Source organism: Cynocephalus volans, chromosome 12 (assembly GCF_027409185.1).
Source record: "Cynocephalus volans isolate mCynVol1 chromosome 12, mCynVol1.pri, whole genome shotgun sequence".
Classification (NCBI taxonomy): Eukaryota; Metazoa; Chordata; class Mammalia; order Dermoptera; family Cynocephalidae; genus Cynocephalus; species Cynocephalus volans.
This window is the reverse complement of record NC_084471.1, coordinates 105,772,374-105,791,979: the sequence shown is the minus strand read 5'-3', so window position 1 is coordinate 105,791,979 and position 19,606 is coordinate 105,772,374. Positions and strand designations below refer to the sequence as shown.

General features: G+C 35.4%; 1 protein-coding gene across 1 annotated transcript in view; it reads right to left on the bottom strand.

The window, feature by feature from the left end:
- LOC134360381 (pregnancy zone protein-like) overlaps positions 1-18,326 on the bottom strand; it is a 68,553-nt gene extending 50,227 nt beyond the window's left edge. Inside the window, 12 exon segments of the mRNA XM_063074672.1 lie at positions 4,448-4,675; positions 5,261-5,419; positions 7,280-7,389; positions 9,030-9,144; positions 10,703-10,826; positions 12,576-12,660; positions 13,994-14,162; positions 14,623-14,643; positions 15,421-15,473; positions 15,620-15,773; positions 16,550-16,733; positions 18,241-18,326. Coding sequence (XP_062930742.1) covers positions 4,448-4,675; positions 5,261-5,419; positions 7,280-7,389; positions 9,030-9,144; positions 10,703-10,826; positions 12,576-12,660; positions 13,994-14,162; positions 14,623-14,643; positions 15,421-15,473; positions 15,620-15,773; positions 16,550-16,733; positions 18,241-18,326 — 1,488 coding nt within the window.
- Between the last annotated feature and the right edge of the window lie 1,280 nt (positions 18,327-19,606).

Sequence of the window (19,606 nt, the reverse complement as noted above, 5' to 3'; positions counted from 1 at the left end):
GAAACACAAGATCTAAACAACACTCTAGACCAATTGGACTTGGCAGATATCTACAGAACATTCCATCCAACAACCTTAGAATATTCATTCTTCTCATCAGCACATGGATCATTTTCCAGGATAGATCACATGTTAGGTCACAAATCAAGTCTCAACAAATTCAAAAAAATTGGAATTATCCCATGTTTTTTTTCAGACCACAATGGATTAAAATTAGAAATCAATAACAAACAAAATTCTGGAAACTATACAAATACATGGAAATTAATCAGCATTCTACTAAATGACATATGGGTCCAAGAAGAAATCAAGCAGGAAATCAAAAAAAATTTTGAAGCTAATTAAAACAATGATACATCATACCAAAACCTGTGGGATAATGCAAAAGCAGTATTAAGGGGGAAATTTATCACAATAAATGCTTACTTCAGAAGAATGAAAAGATGGCAAGTGAACAACCTAATGCTTCACCTTAAAGAACTAGAAGAACAAAAACAATCCAAACCCAAAGTTAGCAGATGGAAAGAAATCATTAAGATCAGAGCAGAACTTAATGAAATTGAAACCCAAAAAACAATACAAAAGATCAATGAACCAAAAGTTGGTTTTTTGAAAAGATAAATAAAATTGTCAAACCATTCACATGGCTAACTAAAAAAAGAAGAGAGAAGACTCAAAAAACAACAATTAGAAATGAAAAAGGTGATGTTATAACTGATACCTCTGAAATCAAGGAATCATTTGAGACTACAATAAATGACTATATGCCAACAAATTTGAAAATCTGGAGGAAATGGATAAATTTCTGGACACACACAAACTACCAAAACTGAGCCAAGAAAATGTAGAAAGTCTGAACAGACCAATAACAATAAAGGAGATTGAAGCTCTTATCAGAAGTCTCCCAACAAAGAAAAACCAAGGACCAGATGGATTCACAGCAGAATTCTACCAAACATTCAAACAGGTATTGACACCAATTATCTAAACTTTATTCCAAAAGATCGAAACAAAGGCAGTTCCCCCAAACTCATTCTATGAAGTAAACATCACCCTGATACCAAAACCAGGTAAAGATACAACTAAGAAAGCAAACTACAGGCCAATATTCTTGATGAATATAGATGCAAAAATCCTCACTAAAATACTAGCTAACAGAATACAGCAACACATATGTAAAATTATGCACCATGATCAAGTGGGATTCATCCCAGGGATGCAAGGTTAGTTCAATATATGCAAATCAATAAATGTGATACACCATATCAATAAAAGCAAACACAAGGACTATATGATCATCTCTATAGATGCTGAAGAAACATTTGATAAAATTCAACACTGATTCATGATAAAGACTCTCTACAAGTTAGGTATAGATGGAAAGTATCTCAACATAATTAAATCCATATATGATAAACCCACTGCCAATATCATCCTGAATGGGAAAAAGCTGAAAGGTTTTCCTTTAAGAACAGGAACTAGACAAGGATGTCCACTCTCACCACTCCTATTCAACATAGTGTTGGAAGTACTAGCCAGAACAATCAGAGAAGAGGAGGAAATAAAGGGCATCCAGATTGGAAAAGATGAAGTCAAACTGTCCCTCTTTGCAGATGACATGATCCTATATATCGAACCACCTAAAGCCTCTACAAAAAAAACCTCTTGGAATTGATAAACGATTTCAGCAAAGTTGCAGGATACAAAACCAACACCCAAAAATCAGTAGCATTTCTATTCTCCAGTAGTGAACATGCGGAAAGAGAAATCAAGAAAGCTTGCCCATTTACAATAGCCACTAAAAAAATAAAATACTTAGGAATAGAGTTAATCTAGGATTTGAAAAGTCTCTACAATGAGAACTGCAAACCACTGCTGAGAGAAATTAAAGAGGACACAAGAAGATGGAAAGATAAGAATCAACATTGTAAAAATGTCAATACTACCCAAAGTGATATAAAAATTCAATATAATCTCCATCAAAATTCCAATAACATTTTTCTCTGAAATGGAAAGAACTATCCAGACATTTATATGGAATAACAAAAAACCATGCATAGCCAAGGCAATTCTGAGCAAAAAAAAAAAAAAAATAAAGCTGGAGGCATAACACTACCTGACTTTAAGCTATACTACAAAGCTATAATAACCAAAACAGTATGGTACTGGCATAAAAACAGACACACTGACCAATGGAATAGAATAGAGAATCCAGAAATCAACCCACACACTTACTGCCATCTGATCTTTGACAAAGGCACCAAGCCTATGCACTGGGGAGGAGACTACCTCTTCAGCAAATGGTGCTTGGATAACTGGATATCCATCTGTGGGAGAATGAAACTAGACTCATACTTCTCACCATATACTAAAATCAACTCAAAATGGATTAAAGAATTAAATATACACTCTGAAACAATAAACTTCTTAAAAAAAACATTGGAGAAACACTTCAGGAAATAGGACTGGGCACAGACTTCATGAATACGACCCCAAAAGAATGGGCAACCACAGGAAAAATAACCAAATGGTATTATATCAAACTAAAAAGCTTCTGCACAGCAAAAGAAACAATTAACAGAGTTAAAGGACAACCAACAGAGTGGGAGAAAATATTTGCAAAATATACATCTGACAAGGGATTAATATCTGGAATAGACAAGGAACTCAAACAACTTTACAACAACAAAACAAGCAACCCATTTAAAAAATGGGCAGAAGAGCTAAATAGGCATTTCTCAAAGGAAGATATATGAATGGCTAAGAGACACATGAAAATTGCTCAACATCACTCAGCATTCGGGAAATGCAAATCAAAACCACACTGAGATATCATCTCACCCCAGTTATGATGGCTATTATGCAAAAGACTCTAAATGATAAATGCTGGCTAGGTTGCGGAGAAAAAGGAACTCTCATACATTGTTGGTGGGACTGCAAAATGGTGCAGCCTCTATGGAAAATGGTATGGAGGTTCCTCAAACAATTGCAGATAGATCTACCATATGACCCAGCTATCCCACTCCTGGGAATATACCCAGAGGAATGGAAATCATCAAGTCGAAGGTATATCTGTTCCCCAATGTTCATCGCAGCACTCTTTACAATACCTAAGAGTTGGAACCAGGCCAAATGTCCATCATCAGATGAGTGGATATGGAAAATGTGGTATATCTACACAATGGAATACTACTGAGGTATAAAAAAGAATGAAATACTGCCATTTGCAATGACATGGATGGACCTAGAGAGAATCATATTAAGTGAAACAAGTCAGGCACAGAAAGCGAAATATCACATGTTCTCACTTATTTGTGGGAGCTAAAAATAAATAAATAAATGCATAAATAAACTGGCGGGGGGTGGGGTGGGAGAAAAAGACACAACAATTACAATTCCTTGAAGTTGATTGACAAGTGAAGAGAAAGGCCATTGTTGGGAGGGAGGGGGGACCAGGAGGAGGGATGGAGGTTTCGGTAATTGGTTACTATAATCAACCACGTTGTGTATTGACAAAATAAAATTAAATTAAAAAAATAAAATAAAATATAAATAAGTACTCTCTGTTGCTACCTCCATTTAAAGGAAACTAAATGTACTGAGCATTCTATATGTGCAAGGAACTGAGTTAAATAATTTATATTTAATTATTTAATTTGCACAATAATTCTATAAAGTAGGTAGTAATATTATCTTCATTTTCAGGTGTGATGACTAACATTTCTATTTATAGATGAAATTAGGTAATATTCCAAAGTCACATAACTAGGAAGCAACAAAACTGAAATTCTAACTATTGTTAATTTTTCTACTCTTTACAGAATTAAAAAAATATTATTTATTATTAATATTCTTGTACAGAATTTTCTACATTTAACTTTTTCTTCTGATATATTTGGGTAACTACCAGCTTTAGACAATTTAAATTTGGGAACATACATGGGTATATTGGCTTAAACAGTGTCATGCCAATTTATGGCGTACCTGTTAATGTACATCTCCCCTGTAGTTACACCAGTCATGAGCTTTGTAAACTATTTAGGACAGAGGAGTTTTCCAGAAGATTGTTTATAATTTTTGCTTCTTTTTGAATAATTTTTAGTTCTTATCCTTTGCTTGTTTACCTAGTGAGTTCCACACACACAAAAAAATCCCGTTTGACTGACAAAGCTTTTTTCCTAGGCTCTTTCCCCTCCCTCTCAATAATTTGCCACTGGAACTCGGCAAGAACGAAGCCTAAGCATTTCAGTGGTGACCAGAGCATAAATGAGAAATTAAAGCATTAATAATTTGGTGAAAGTAACTTCTCTTCAACCTTAAAAATGAAACAAAACAAAACAAAACCAAAACTACTCATATTGATATCTTATAAAAGGGATTACTTAACACAGGCACTCAGCAATTTTGGAGTCTACACAATCACAAAGACAGTAGCTCTTATTCTTACCAAATAATAGAAGGTTAACTCTTTTTCATCCTTCAGAATCTGTCCATTCAGCATGTATTGTACCCGGATCTCCTGGGTTTGCCCACAGGTCAAAGTACCAACAACAGGTACAAGGTGAATGTAACTTTTGCTTGGGGAAAAAACATGATATGCAGTGTGATGTGCTTGTGTATGAAATTCATCGAGCCACCAGTTATCAAAACAGTGTTGATTTTGTTTGTAAGTGACCTGTTTGTAAATGGAAGAATAAATAGGCTATTTATTTATACATATAATTATATATATAATATAACATGTAAAAAGGCTGCATTCCCAAGTACAACATGATCTATAAACAGTTTCCCTTTAAGGTCATTTAAGCTTATACTGTACTGATTCAGTAGATATTATTCATTTGTAATCAAGATCAATTATTTTTTCTTAGGACCCTTATGGCCATAAATTGCATAAGAATATTTGAATCTTCAACACAAAACAAAAATAGTAGTATGCCCAAAAGAAAAAAAACTAAGCAAAATCTAACATGTATTAGAATTATAAAAATATTGCATTTTTCAAGGGAATACCAAGATGATCTGTTCAATGTCTCCTAAAACTAGATCATGTTGTCAACATAGTCGATCTAAAAGTAAACACTTCTGACAGAGAATTTTCTGTTTCTTATCATTTAGGTCACCCCATTGCTTAATTTGTATTTTATTCTTTATTACCTTCTCTTTTATTCCTAGAGTTCACATCCTTCTCCTATATTCTTAAATTAAGCTGTCCCAGTGATATCTATCTTTTTGGTCCCAGATGCTACTTTCCACTTACCGTAACAGTAATGAAATAAGATGTTAAGTTGGTAGTATCAATAAAAATGTTAGCCAAGCCATGCTTATTAGTAGTGAAACTGGAAATGTATACTGCATCCACAGCCACAAGTATATTTTTGTTGGGGATTGGCTGATCCTTTTCATCAACTAGAAGAACCTAGAGATATGAATATAATAGCAGATTACAATCATCATACAGCAATAACATCTTCCAATCTTTGCTGTGTTCATCTTTTTACCTTTTGGTCACTCCCTGTCATTTACTGAAGATCTTAGATGCTGAAAGCAAGACTTGTTTTATGAGCTCTAAACTGTGATTTTTTTCTTCTTAGTATTTCCTTTTAAAAAATGACTTTGAAAGCTGAATTGTAGTTTATTTATATTTTTAATCGGCAAATCTTGATTACGTACCTTTCTGGGGTACAATGTAATTTTTTAATACATGTATCCAATGTGGAGTGATTCTAGCTAATTCACATTTGTCATCTCACCTGCTTATCATTTTTTGTGGTGAGATGTTTGAAATTTACTGTCTAGATTATTTTGAAATATATAGCACATTATCATTGACGATAGTCACCATGCTGTGCAATAAAGATCCAAATCTTTCGAATTTTTCTATTTGGTTATCTTGTGGGTACTCGAATTGAGAATATCCAAAAGTGGGATCATGATGCAACCTTCCCAAGTTTTCTTTATCACCAGTGTTCTCTATTTCCCTATATGGTTCTCCTATCTGATAGCTTATGCAGGAATATTGAGGGCCTTTTTGAGCCATTTTCTCTCTTTCACTGCCAGTCTTTAACTCGATGCCAAGTGCTCTCTCTTCCCCTGTCAAATATATTTTGATCCTATCCACTTCTCTCCAAATTCACTCTACCATTCTAGCAAAAACCACAATTTTTTTCCATCTTGTTTTCAATAGCTTTAAATTTAGTCTTCTGCAGTCTACCCTCTTGCTTCATCCTTGCTCCAAACCATTCTCTATACAGCCTGACCTAAACTGATCATGTTACACTCCTTCTTAAAACCTTCAGTCACTTCTCAATCCAAAATTCTTATCAGACCCTGAAAAATCCTCAAGATCTGTCCTTACCAACAACACTTCAGTCAATTCAGTATACCTTTTATCTTAGCTGCAGTCACATTAGCTACCTTTTAGTTCTTTGCTCTTGAAAAGCTATTTCACATCTAGGGCCTTGGCCATTCTTTCTTCTATCTTAAATTTCTGGCCAAGTCATAGTCATCCTTTAAGTCATCAGTTTTCTTATGATCTTCTCTCTACCTGAAATGGCCTTGTCAAATTATATCTATCTACTTATTAACTTCATACCAATTTGATATGAAATACTAGAATAAATGAAGAAAATATAAAATTCAAATAGAAAATATCAGATAAAAACAAAATATAAGATGAGAAAATTGCCTATAAACTGTCAATTTAAAGATTAATTACTACAAAAAATAAAAAGAAAAAAGAAGTACAAACAAAAAGCAAACAAAAGAACAACAAAGATTAGTTACTGCAAAAGATAACTGAAAATGCCTAGAAACTTTACATCTCTTATGTGAAAGAAAATTGATACTTTACTAAATTGAATTATCAGTTCTAAAATTTACGTATATTGATATTACCAATATTGAGCTTTAAAGTTGAAAAAAAACTTTAAAAAATCATTAAGAAGAAAATTCAACCACTTATATGAAAAAGTATCTTTTTATTCTTTCTATGGAATATTATATTACAAAATCATTGTTGAAGAGGCTATCAAAGAGTATGCAGCCAAACTACACAGAAAAAATATATTACAGAGGTATGTTAGAAATAATGTTAATAAAAATATGCTTTGTTTTCCTGGATATTGTGATATTTGCTTTTTAAATTTGTAATTTGCTATTATTTCTTTTTTATTTTAAATATTCTTTCTCAAATAAATTTTGATGTTGTGATATTTAAAATTCATTTTCTTAAAAGCCTCATGTCTCAAATTATGGTTACATTGAGAAGATATTTTACCTGCCCGAAAAAAGGGAGTCCACGTCTGTAATATGAATCTACTTTAGTAAATTTCAGTTTGCTTAAGATATTCGTGATTTCACACAATCCATGTCCAGTTAATTCCAACCCTAAAAAAGGATATAAATGAAGTTGAACAGTTTCAAGTATTCAAAACTCAACTTCTACCTCCACCCAGCCTCACTTCATCATAACAAAATATTATACATATTCCCTTTTCTTATTCTTTCCAGAATTTCTCACTCAAACTATTTGACAAGCAATTTGACATTAGCTACCCTTTCATATAAAACATTACTGGTATCTTCAATACTTAATTCCTTTGATTTTGCAAGTATCCTGCTTGTTCCACCAATGTCCTTGACTGTTTTCTCATCTCCTCTGTGATCTTGCTCCATTATTGTTTCTGTCTCTCATGTCCCTGCACTCTCTCTACAACTTTCCGCATATAGTTAGATTCTTTACGTTCACGTTGGTCTAAAAATATGCTTAAATTTCTACCACAATCTGCTTCCCCATCAAGACCATTCTTTTGGTTTCATGGCCTCGCCAAGGTATAGCCAGCACCTGGTAGTTTTCTAATCAGTTAAGTGCAATCTGCATCTTGTTTTTGTCATCTAAAATACCACAGTAGCAAAGTCTAAAAGATCGCTGACTTGTCCCCCATATACTATTCTCACCTCATATTTCATCATACATGAACTTTATATGTAACTACCACTGAAATTCTTCCTTCTAGTGGCTTCTAAAAAAATTGGACTCTTTTATTTTGCCCCTATTCCTAATTTTATTCTAATTTTCTTATGCTGACTTACCTGCTACTATCCCCTAAATGTAGTCGTTTTTGTCCTTGGACACCTCTTTGTTCTATCTTAAATTTAGCAATGCTAAATGAGCTCATTTTCAGAGCAATTGCATTCATTCTTAGGAGGATATAGACACAATGGGAATGGCTGCAGATTTATATCTCTGGTCCTGATTTTGCTCTGGCTGCCTTTTTAAATAATTAGCTGAATGAATCCAATTCATTTTGATATTTCAAATTATGACTAATTATCTTTGACACATTCTCATCTCAATAGTTCTTTTTCAACTACTCCATGTTTTGGTTAATGACATTTCCATTTTGCAGTCCCCAAATTTGGAATCTTTGGAGTCATCTTGAATATCTGATATATCACATTTTAACACATTTTTCATCTAGCCTGTCCTCTTCATTTCTGCAAGAATTCTCTTTTAAAAATAGCAATTTGTTTAGGTTATTCTCCTTAAAGATATCTGAAGATATCCAATGCTTTTCAGAACAGAGTCTAAACTTTTAGCGTATGATCTACTTTCCTTCTCAACTTAGCACCCTACATTTTCAGATTCTTCTGAGACCAAAGACATTTTTTAAATGCCTGTCATGTTTTCCCTCTTTATCATTAGTCTTTTGAAATATTACCTATCTTGTACAAATCAGTTCAAGTGCTACTTTATCTATAAGGGTTTCTTCTAGCTCTACATTAGAATCAATTACCTCTCTCCATACTCATTTTCCCCTTAGTTTTTACATTTCTTGTGGATATTTTATTATGGATATGCAAACACACACACACACACACACACACACACAATTTCTATTTTTAGATGTTTAATCCCCTGATGGCAGGGCACATGTCACTTTTATAATCCCCGGAAACTCTAAAGCGTTTTACATGGAATGGAAGTTTGATAGATATGTATTGAATTGATATTTTAAAATACAAACCTGTTCCCTCTTCTTTGACCTTGGCTTCCACCTGTATTGTCATGTCATGCCCTTTTTGCCTCAGCTGAAATATTTTAGTTTTTACGAGTTTCGTGAAGCATCCTTTATTGTCTGCCTGAAGAGAAAGGAAGAGAATTTCTGGGTTCTCTGATTTGCCATCAAAAAAGTCAGTTATCAATCTATGAAAATGTTTTACTGTCCACAGAAGTAAATTTTGCAAGTGTTCTGACCATCTCTTTTGGTGCTTACCCTTTCTCAAGTCCAAGAATGACATAAAGTTTCTTTATTAATTCTTGAGTTAGTCACTGTAAACCTTTGCCTTCTGCCCTTTCTTCTGAAAACTGATCCTACTCCTGCCATATTAAACTTCCTAGAGTTTCTGAATGTGCCATGGTATTTTGTCTGCTTGGTTTTTGTTGTTGTTGTTGTTTTGTTTTTTGCTTTTTCTGTGTGTGCATGGCTGATCTCTACGGGGATCGAAACCCTTGACCTTGGTGTTACCAACACCATGCTCCAACCAAGTGAGCAAACCAGCCAGCCTGACATGGTATTTTGTGATTCTGTCTCTTTGCATATGTTGTTCCTTAAATGATAACTTTCTCTCATTCTTACTTTGGCCAATGGTTACAGTTCCTTGAAACTTAACTCAGGTATAGCATTTTCTAAGAGGCCTTCTGTAACCACCTCCACCTATACTGACTAAGAATTGTGTGTTCTCAACGTTTAGGACATTAGTAGAAACATATACGTTGATTGAATAGATTAATCCTTGAACTAATCAGTTTTCCAAACTAAACGGTGGGATCTATGTTTTCATAAAGATGTGTTTTCATTTTAAACCGACATGAAAGTATTTATTGCATAATAAAGTTCATTCATATTTATTTTATTTATATGTAGATGTCATGACTCACTTGAAAATAAAAATTAATCCTGGTTTCCCTGATATATTAAAGATTTGGCAGCTAGATTTCTCTCATCTTTATCTTGCTTATCAACTTTTATCTTGATTTTTATCATTATATTCACCACCGTGGCTTCCCATTTATTTGCGCTGCAGCTTCGATAACTTTCTCTTCTGTGCCTTTACGGTGCCTGCACACACCACTGCACTCTGGACTTCATGTACTCCTCCTCTGAAATCCACAATTTATGCATTCCATTTTTGAATTCCACTTTCAACAATTTCCCTTAATTATTCTTATTATACCCTTTCTTTGATATAATTGAAGTCTCCAATTCATTGCCTTCTAGGTTTTTCTTTCTTCAGCTCCATGGTGGTTTAATATTCCGCCACATGCTGTTTAGATCCATGGCAAGTCATTTGATTCTCCCACTAGCCAAATATTAACACCTGCCACATTCTTCTATTATTTGTTTGATAAAAACCAGTTTTGGAAATTTGCACTTCCTTTTATGCTCTTGTGCCTGGCATGTTGGTTGCTGTTGGAAGGGAATTATTAAACTGGCCAAACAAGTACCACTTCAAATTCATGAGCCCAGCCCTCAGGTGGGCCCCTGACACACTGCCAGGTAATCTTTCAATTTTTCCCTTTACTCCACAATTTTTTTCATATTTCAAACATCATTCACTATTGTATTTATTCACTATTGTAATCCGTGAGAAAATAAGATCTGGTATTAGTGCTCTGCAGAGAGTGGTTCCCACATACCTGTTGACTGAACTCCTCACAGATACTTTGTGAATGTTTGTCATGGCAGAGGGACCGGTACTGTGAATATTTTCTGCATATATTAATTGTCACCAGACCAGGGACAGGCTTTCCATATGTGTACCTATAAGAACAAAGTAGTCACACAAAAACATACTTAATATAAAAAACACAGATGTTTCTTCACCTGATTTGACCCATTCATACATCCATCTTATTCATCTAAAGCAATTTTACTACCTTCCATAGCATTTGCACTTTAGAGGCACTTATTCTGAGAAACTGTCTTAATTATCCAAATGGGAACACATCTATAACTAAAACCAGTACTTAATGAAGAATGGTTTTGAAACACTGCCAAAAGGACAATTACCAATTTACTTTTTCTCTGATTTTTCCTCTTTCTCAGTTGAGATTTTACTTTGAGACTGTCTTACTCTCCTTTTCCTCTGTGGTTGGATTGTAGAGGTTACAATTCCAGCTTTGACAACACCTAAGTTCTTTAGGGCAGTGAATTTAAGGATAAGTAGACAGTGTATTTCTAAGTCCTCCCTAATTCATAAGTATTTTAAGAGGACAAATGAGATGTTAGATGGGAAAGGAGTAGCTATATAACAAAAATGTTTTATGTAAACAGTATCCTAATGACTCAGTTTGATTCTGCCAAGTATGATGGAAGAATATGATGCAAAGCTGAAATAAATTTATTGATTCTCAATGTGTGCCTTGTGGACCACCTACATTAAAATTACCTGGGATACGTATTTAGATGCAGATTCCTGAATCTTTCCTCACATTTATTATTGGAATCAGGGTGGGGGGGGTGTCTGGAAAGTCTACATTTTAACTAAGCACCCCGCATAGATTCTAATGCACACTGAAGTTTGAAACCTATTGTCTTACCCCAACTATGAGTTAGGTAAGGTGTAGTCTGAGTGCCCCAAGCTTCCCCTTTTTATAGTTTTTTCCCCAAATTCCTAAGTGCTGATTAATAAATAAATCATTTTTTAAATTTCAATTACTTATTTAATATTATCATTAAATATGGATCAGAAAGCTTTCCCTCTGACTAAAAAACCCAAGACACCAAAGCTGGTCAGAAGGATGAAAACATGTTTCTCATGTTTTCAAAAGCAAGAGGGAAAGTTTCTCCCATCTGTGTATGTGGAGGCTGCTCTAGTGCCTAATTGGGGAAGAAATAACTATATGTATTTTTAATTCTACCATATTATATCCAGGATTTAAGGTAGAGCATGGCCTAACGTTTTCCCAACTATTTTCCACAATTTAAGAAATTGGGAGCAATAAAGAAAATGGAGAGAATAAGACACAGAATAACTCAGAAGGTGTGAATGTGAGCCTCATAGCTGGATGGCCTAGGTTCAGTTTAGCACAGTGTCTGGGATATATAAATACTTCATAAAATTAGATTATTTTAATTGCAGAAGTAATATAGAATAGTGGTGAAAAGTCCAGGGTCTGGAGCTAGACTGTGGGATTTAAATTCCAAGCTGCCATTTACTAACTGCAGTAATTTGAGCAAGTTTTTTTTCCTCTGTACATTACAGTTTCCTCATTGTAAATTGAGAATAATAATTATACCCATCTCACAGAGTTAGTATAAGAATAAAAATGTTATTAAGTACCAGGCACTTAGTACATTGTCTGGCACATTTTAAATTTCCAGTAAATGGCTGCATTATTTGTAGGACTCTCATATGCTGCCACCCCTGCTCCCTAGTGAGATCTTAGGCAAGCTGGAGAGTGAATTATTCCTCCCCTAATTAAAACACTTTAAAGTCCAGTAACTGATATTTACAACACATCCCCTCAGAGTATGAAAATAGAAACGAGATGAAACAATGCAACTCACAAGCCACAGGCAGACACCATAAATTCTTCTTCTAAAAAACCAATAGTCTTGGGCATTTTTACTTGGACCTCAAATTTGGGCAAAACTGTTTTCAATAGAAAACAAAAGATAAAAGGAGGTGAGAGCGGGCAGGAGATCTTGTAAGTATTAATCACGGATTCTATTTCAGAACCTCATAACATAGGATCCCATGAAATGACTTCGACTGCAGCAGGGAGCCCCGGGGACAACACTGAGAAGCCATTCATTGCCACGGGCAATTTGCGCTGTGTTAACTGGCTACGCTAGTACTACATTTCCTAGACTCTGCTCTGAATTTGTGCAAGCTTTCCAAGGTGGGAGGAAAGCAACACAGTCTCTGAAGATCATCACAGCTAGATGTGGTAACAGAAGTGTCAACAGGTTCCAACTTGTCTTTGTTTTTTCCCTTTCTGTGTCCAGCTCTTCTTCCCAAATGCTAGCCCTGCTTATGAAGGGAGGTTTCAGGCCTACCCCCAGACACTCGGCTTCCTTGCATGGTCCACCCCGGCAGCGGAAGATGCCTGGCATCCCCCGTCCACTGCAAGTTCTAGTTTACTCATCCCCACGAGTGGTTCAGAACTGGTGAGGAATTTTCTCCGATGTGTCAACTCCCCCTAATGGACCGCTACTTTTCTAGCCTCTTCCACAGTTGTGTAAGGTGTTCCTCCTGTAACACATCCCTACTGTGTGATTCTTACCGCAGTTCTGGTGAGTTTGGGGAATCATGTGTTGTGATAGGGCTCCTTATCCATGCCATGAAATGTTAAATTTACATTAGAAAATCTTCATAACTGATAACTAATAAGAAGCCTTCAATGTCTGATTTAGTGATCACAACCAGTTACTAAATTAACTACGTTATGGTTTAGTTCTTTACTATACTTAGTTTGTTGAACTATAGTTTAGTTGATTACGAAATTACCACAGTTTAGGAATTACAGTTGATTAGTGCTATCGACACTACTCTATAACATGGTTAAAGACAACCATGAGATAATCCCAGGAAATACCTTCAGTCATAAAACATAGGTAAATAAACACACGGTACATGTAGACAACACAATATATTGGTTAACAATTTATGTTTGAATAGGGTCAAAGAGGTCTGTTCAAATCTCTCTTGCCTCTTATTGGCTCTGTAATTTTGGTAAGTTAGTAACTTTTCTAGTATTGATAGACTCATTTGTAAAATGGAGATAATAATCATATCTGCTTCAGTGGGCTGTTGTGAGGATTAAACAAGACTGCATAAAAAGTGCTTAGAAAATATCTGGGTCAATCAAAAAGCTTGCTAATTTTCAATTACTGTATGCTAGACTTTTGCTACCTATGTGTGCAAATTATCCTATCGTAAATATTCTAATGTCACAAATGCCTTACACATGTAGAATTCTTACCATATTCATTCACTTCAAAGGATTGTGTTATTTTTTTCCCTGGCTCCTTATGCAGTATGACCTTGTAGTGACCCAGAATGGGCTCCACTGACAGTGGGAAAGAGAGCTGGCTGAGTCCCCCTTGCAACTTGAGACTTTGCTGTTGGAAAATTCTGTTCTTCTTGGGATTCTATAGGTAAAAATATTATGAGTTCATAGAAACAATTGAAATATATAACTTTGAGTAGAGGGACAGCTTTTCAAATAACAGTGACATGAAGAGTTGGATAATAGATGGTTGGTAAATTGGTACCAAAGATACTCATAAACTTTCCTAAGAATTCTAGATTGAGAAAAGGGCAATAAGTTTATTGGCTATGAGATAGTACAGAAGACATTTTATACTGGCGCCTCTCTTTGATACGCATATCCAGAAATATTGAAAGAGTCACTAAATTGCATCATCTCAAAGAATTTTGTTTCTTCATTTTCATCTTATTCACTTCTCCAAAGAATGTAAGATAGGCAGAGAAAATAGCATTTGTTTAGTTTTGGTGAAGTGGGGACCCTTCACCAAAGGGAAGAGAGGCAATGTAACATAACTTGTAGTGAGTCTTCATTCCATTTGAGATGCATAGTATACTACCTACCTCAACGTAAACAACCGGGAACTGAAAGGAAAGAAAGAAATAGTATGAGCAGGCAATAGAATTTAGAAAGAGAAAACATGACATCAGCACTGATAGAGTATATGCACCAAAGGAAGTAAGTCTCTATATTTCTTGTCAAAACAAGGAAATGTCTCCTATTTGGTTCAAGCACTTTATACATTTAGTTTGGGACATACATCTCTTAAGAAGGTATGACTTTCCTTTTGTGAAATAATGTACAATTGAGGAAACCTATTTAGATAAAAAAGATCCAAGTAATAAGTGTATTATTACTATTTTGCAGATAGTATTTGTTTTATAGATGATATTTGTTTAAGATTCTTTTCTTTTTTAAAATTTATTTTTAATTGAAACATAATTGATTATACATATTTTATGGGGCACAGAGTTGGCTGTCAGTATTTGTGTACAACATGTGATGATCAAATCAATACTGCTAGCATGTTCATCATTACCAATCGTGATTATTCTTTGTGTTGCTTACCCAATCTCTCCCCTAACTCCCTTCCCCCTCCCCCTTTCCCACCTCTTATATTCAACAAAAATCACTGGAATCTTTCAGAGAAAAACTTCAACTGAGTACTTAATTCATTTTAAGAATGCAGTTCATACACTGCCTTGACCCTACTTCCCTGGTTCTTCTAGTGGTGAGACCTCTATGAGATCTTTCTGTGGGAGATTTAAGTATCTCTTATACTGGTCTTAAGTTTTCCAAAAGAATAGGCTTTAATTTTTTGCCTGTTTTTCCTAACCTCACCCCACTGTTATGAGACTCACCGTTTCATCCAAAGGGTGAAAATTCATATCCACAGAGACAATGCGGATTCTCACTGAAACACAGAGATTTTCCCCATGAAACCTCCCAGTGATAACCTGGGGTAGTAACAGCATGCCAGAATTTCCGTGTCTGCAGAATACAGTAGTAAAGAACCTCCCTCCTTCTGCAAAGTTGCCCTTGCTCGTTTGGAACCCATACCTGTTTGACCTGGTTTGTAGATGGGTTTGTCTGTCTGGAGAAAGATTAGGCTCTCTGCTTTTATTACGTGCATTATTTTCCTCTTTATGAAATCTTGGGTTGGTCCCTTTACCTGCACAGTAATGAATGCCGAGGAAGAAGGCAACTCTGGAATCTGTAGAACAGAAATGAGCTGAAGAATCTGCCCGGACCCACTTCTGAGTGTCTCAGCCTTTATGATTTTCTGTTTTCCTGATTAGTCCCTGAGAGTCAGTAAGGCACAAGGTCAAGAATTATGTCCTCTCTTTTATAAGCAGATCGTTATGATTGTGTAACATGACATAACAATTTGTTGATTTGATTAAAAGAGAAAATATCATTGCAATAAAATGAACCAATTCTTCATTCTGATCATGACAGTGAAAGAAATGGCATGCTTACGTTTTCACAGCAATATGGTCTCATTAAAATAATTATTAAGTTTTCCAAATGTCAACTTTCTTCATGACTATTTTAAACATCATTATGTGTTATCATTTGCAATAAGCCAGTGTGATTAAACATTTAATACCTTAAGCAATAAAGGATTACAAGCACAATGCATCAACCATCAACTATCTGCGAGATCTTAGGTAAGTCTCTTGGCTTTGAGAATTTCAGTGTTTATACCTGGAATGGCGTCAACATTATTTACCTCAGAAGTTTACTTTAAGATCAATGAAATTCTTTCTATAACTAGTCACCTTTCATATATTGGACTAGATCTGCTTGTAAATACTTTGGCAGCGTATTCAGTAGAACTTACATTCTTAGTATTTAATTTTAAACTCACTCTGAACTCCTCGTTTTTCCTTTATTATGCTTTCTTATTTTTGAGGGATCAAAACACAGGGTATCAGCTAATATGCTCTTTTTCTACCGATCTCCCTTGCCCCAAGGAGTAATACTGACAGTAAAGGAGCTGCAGTAGAAGGAGTTCCTCTGCGTCACCCGGTCTGAGAAGAGGGTTTTGGTCACCATTTCACACTCCAGAGTCACGGTCAGTGTCACCGTCTCATTCATGTGATTAAGGATGACACAGGCCTTTTCAGTAACCCCAGTGTAGAGCTGTGATGGGACCAGCACCACGTACTGCCTGTGGAGTCAACCATGGAGGGGTTAAAAAGACATCGTTATTGTGGCTGTTTTCTATTCTGTCCTTACTATTGCTGCCAATCTTAGAGCAGAGCCAGGTTTCCACAGAAGCGCGTTCTTCAAAGGCCAACCCCAGAGACCTGAGGAACTCAGAAGACCCCAAATCGAAAATCAATATGCTTCTCTTGTGTTGTGAAAATATTCACTGTCACAATATTAGAAAACCTATTATTAGCCATGGATAAGGAATCCATGAGCTATTACATATTTCAAATTTCCAAAATGCGAGTTAATCAACAAATCACCACTGAAAATACTAAGAACCTGTCTGCATGTGATCTTGGGTTTCATGTAAATGACATCGTGAATCTCTTTGTTGTAGGAAACACTAGAAAAATATTTAATACTCGGAGAGAAGATAAATTGCTTTTCACTATGGTTTCAGAAGCTGACTTAGCTATTTTCTTTCTTTCACTCTGGTGACTGAAGACATACCAAGCAAAGCTAGCCTAAGCACCAGACATATTACCATATAATCCTCCCGCCCACCAAAAAGAAGAAAATACCACTCTCCTTTCACTGCTTGTTGTTCACTTACAATCACCCAAACATGCTGCACTTCATGATGCTGTGTATTTGCACACACCGCTCTCTTTCTGAGTGTCCTTGTCTATCTGAAAAACTTCTATTTGCTTCTTAAGACAACTTTGAAAAGCGACTTTCTCTGTGCAGTTTGGTGATGCCCCTTGTCTTACATCAGGTTTCATGAATAATTAGATTTTCTTTGTGGGCATCTCACAGAAGCCTTCAATGCCTGCATGTTCTGTTCTCATGCTATATTTTGTTCTCTGTGCACCGTCTCTCTCCTTCTCCACACTGTGAGGTATTGAGGACAGGGTCTAAATGTTGTTAATCTGCATATTCCCAAGACCTAATGCCAGCCCTGAAGGTTTGCTGAAGGATTGAGTGAACTGACACACAGATCCTGGCTTGCCTGCAGCTCATGCATTCATCTTGGCAATCCCTGACTTTGGGTAAACACAGACGCTGAGTCACAATGACCAAGATGCTGCCGCCCATTATATAAGCCAATAAAGAGTTTATTTTTTTTTTGTAGGAATTCTATATTCTTGTTTGGTGAATATTTCACAAATGTTACTATACTATGTCTCTGAGCTTTCTAGAATTCGAGTATGTCTCTTTCCACACAAACGGTAACAAGTACTGACCCTTCCAAGACCTTTCAACAATAGATATTTGCATGGGTAAAGATCAGGGTGCGTGATACAGGGCACAATCGCAATTTGTGGTAATGCGCATGCTGCTAGTATGGATCTGGCCTTCACATCTTGGGCACGAGGTGTGACAATCAGCTTTGTATCTCATGAATATTCATAACCAATAAAAAAAATGGAATTAACAGATAAGAAAAGAAAACAAAGATCAGGAAGGAGAGAACACAACGGGAAAGAGGAAGGATAATAGAATTTTCCGAAAATATTGCTTACGGTTTTGCAGTAGCTGAAGCATCTCTGGGAAGGAGCAGGAAAAGTAGAATCAAGACTGGCTTGGGCAGCTGATTTCTTCCCCTCATGGTCTGGAGAGGAATAGGAGGGAAGGGAAGTCTGAGCCCTTGATTCTTTGAACTCTGTTCTTCTTCCAGATTCACTGGCTTTTATTTTACCTTATGGGCAGTGAAAGCAAACTGCTAACCATTTATTTTTGTAACATATTAACTACTTCCAGTATAAAAAAATCAATTCCAGATTATTTCCATGACCATCAGTATTCTTCCATCTGCTTTCTAAAATTTGCAAATGCTTGAAAAATTGTACTTTGAAGCTACCACTGGCTCAGATTATTAATCAGTACTTTAAATATTTTTTAAAAAGTAAATTACATGGTTTGCTGAAATAAATCAATGTTTTTGACTTTTTTTTTTAAAAAAAGGTCTATTAATGTAAAGCCATACCCCAAATCTTTTCTTGGTTTGATAGTCCAGGCAGCATCATATATGTTCACCCAATATTCATCCTAAATGGCTCTTTAATGAAATAGGGAAATGAAATCTACCACTGCATTTTAAACAAAGTAATATTGAAGACAATCTCTACACTGTTTAAAAGTTTGACTTTTGCCCTTTGTAGCTATCCTTATGCAGTGGGCCTTCTGTATTCATTGATTTCACCTCCATGGATTCAACCAACCACAGATCAAAAATGTTTGGGAAAAAATGCATCTGCACTGAACATGTACAACCTTTTTTTTCTTGTCCTTAGTCCCTAAACAATACAGTGTTACAACCACCTAGCACTTACATTGTATTGGGTATTATAAGTAATCTAGAGATTATTTAAAGCATGTGGGAGGATATGTATAGGTTATGTGCAAATATTACGCCATTTTATATCAAGGCCTTGAGCATCTTTGGATTTTGGTACCTGTGGGAGGTCCTGGAACCAATCCCCTGCAGATACCAAGGGATGACTTATTTGTTTATTTTAAAGAAAATGAGAGTTCTTTTGGATATAACAACTTGTATAGTAATTATTTATTGTTTCTTAATTTATTCAGCATCTAGAATATAAAGCCAATTAATATATTTTATTCTCTAAAGAGATGACCTCTACTTGATAAACATTCTTATTTAATTTGAACTTGAGTGGCATAAAAATATTTCATCGATAGTGTTCCTCATCCTATTTGCTTTCTGAGGGAGATTGGGATGTTAAAATCTGTTTTTTATGGAATTTCGAAAAAAGAAAGATCCCTCTGTTACATTAATATAGCTTGGTACCCTCAAAATTGAAGCTTGTGTATTTTGAATAGAGAGTTGGTTTAAACTATAAAATAAGATGTGAAGAGAAATAGGCA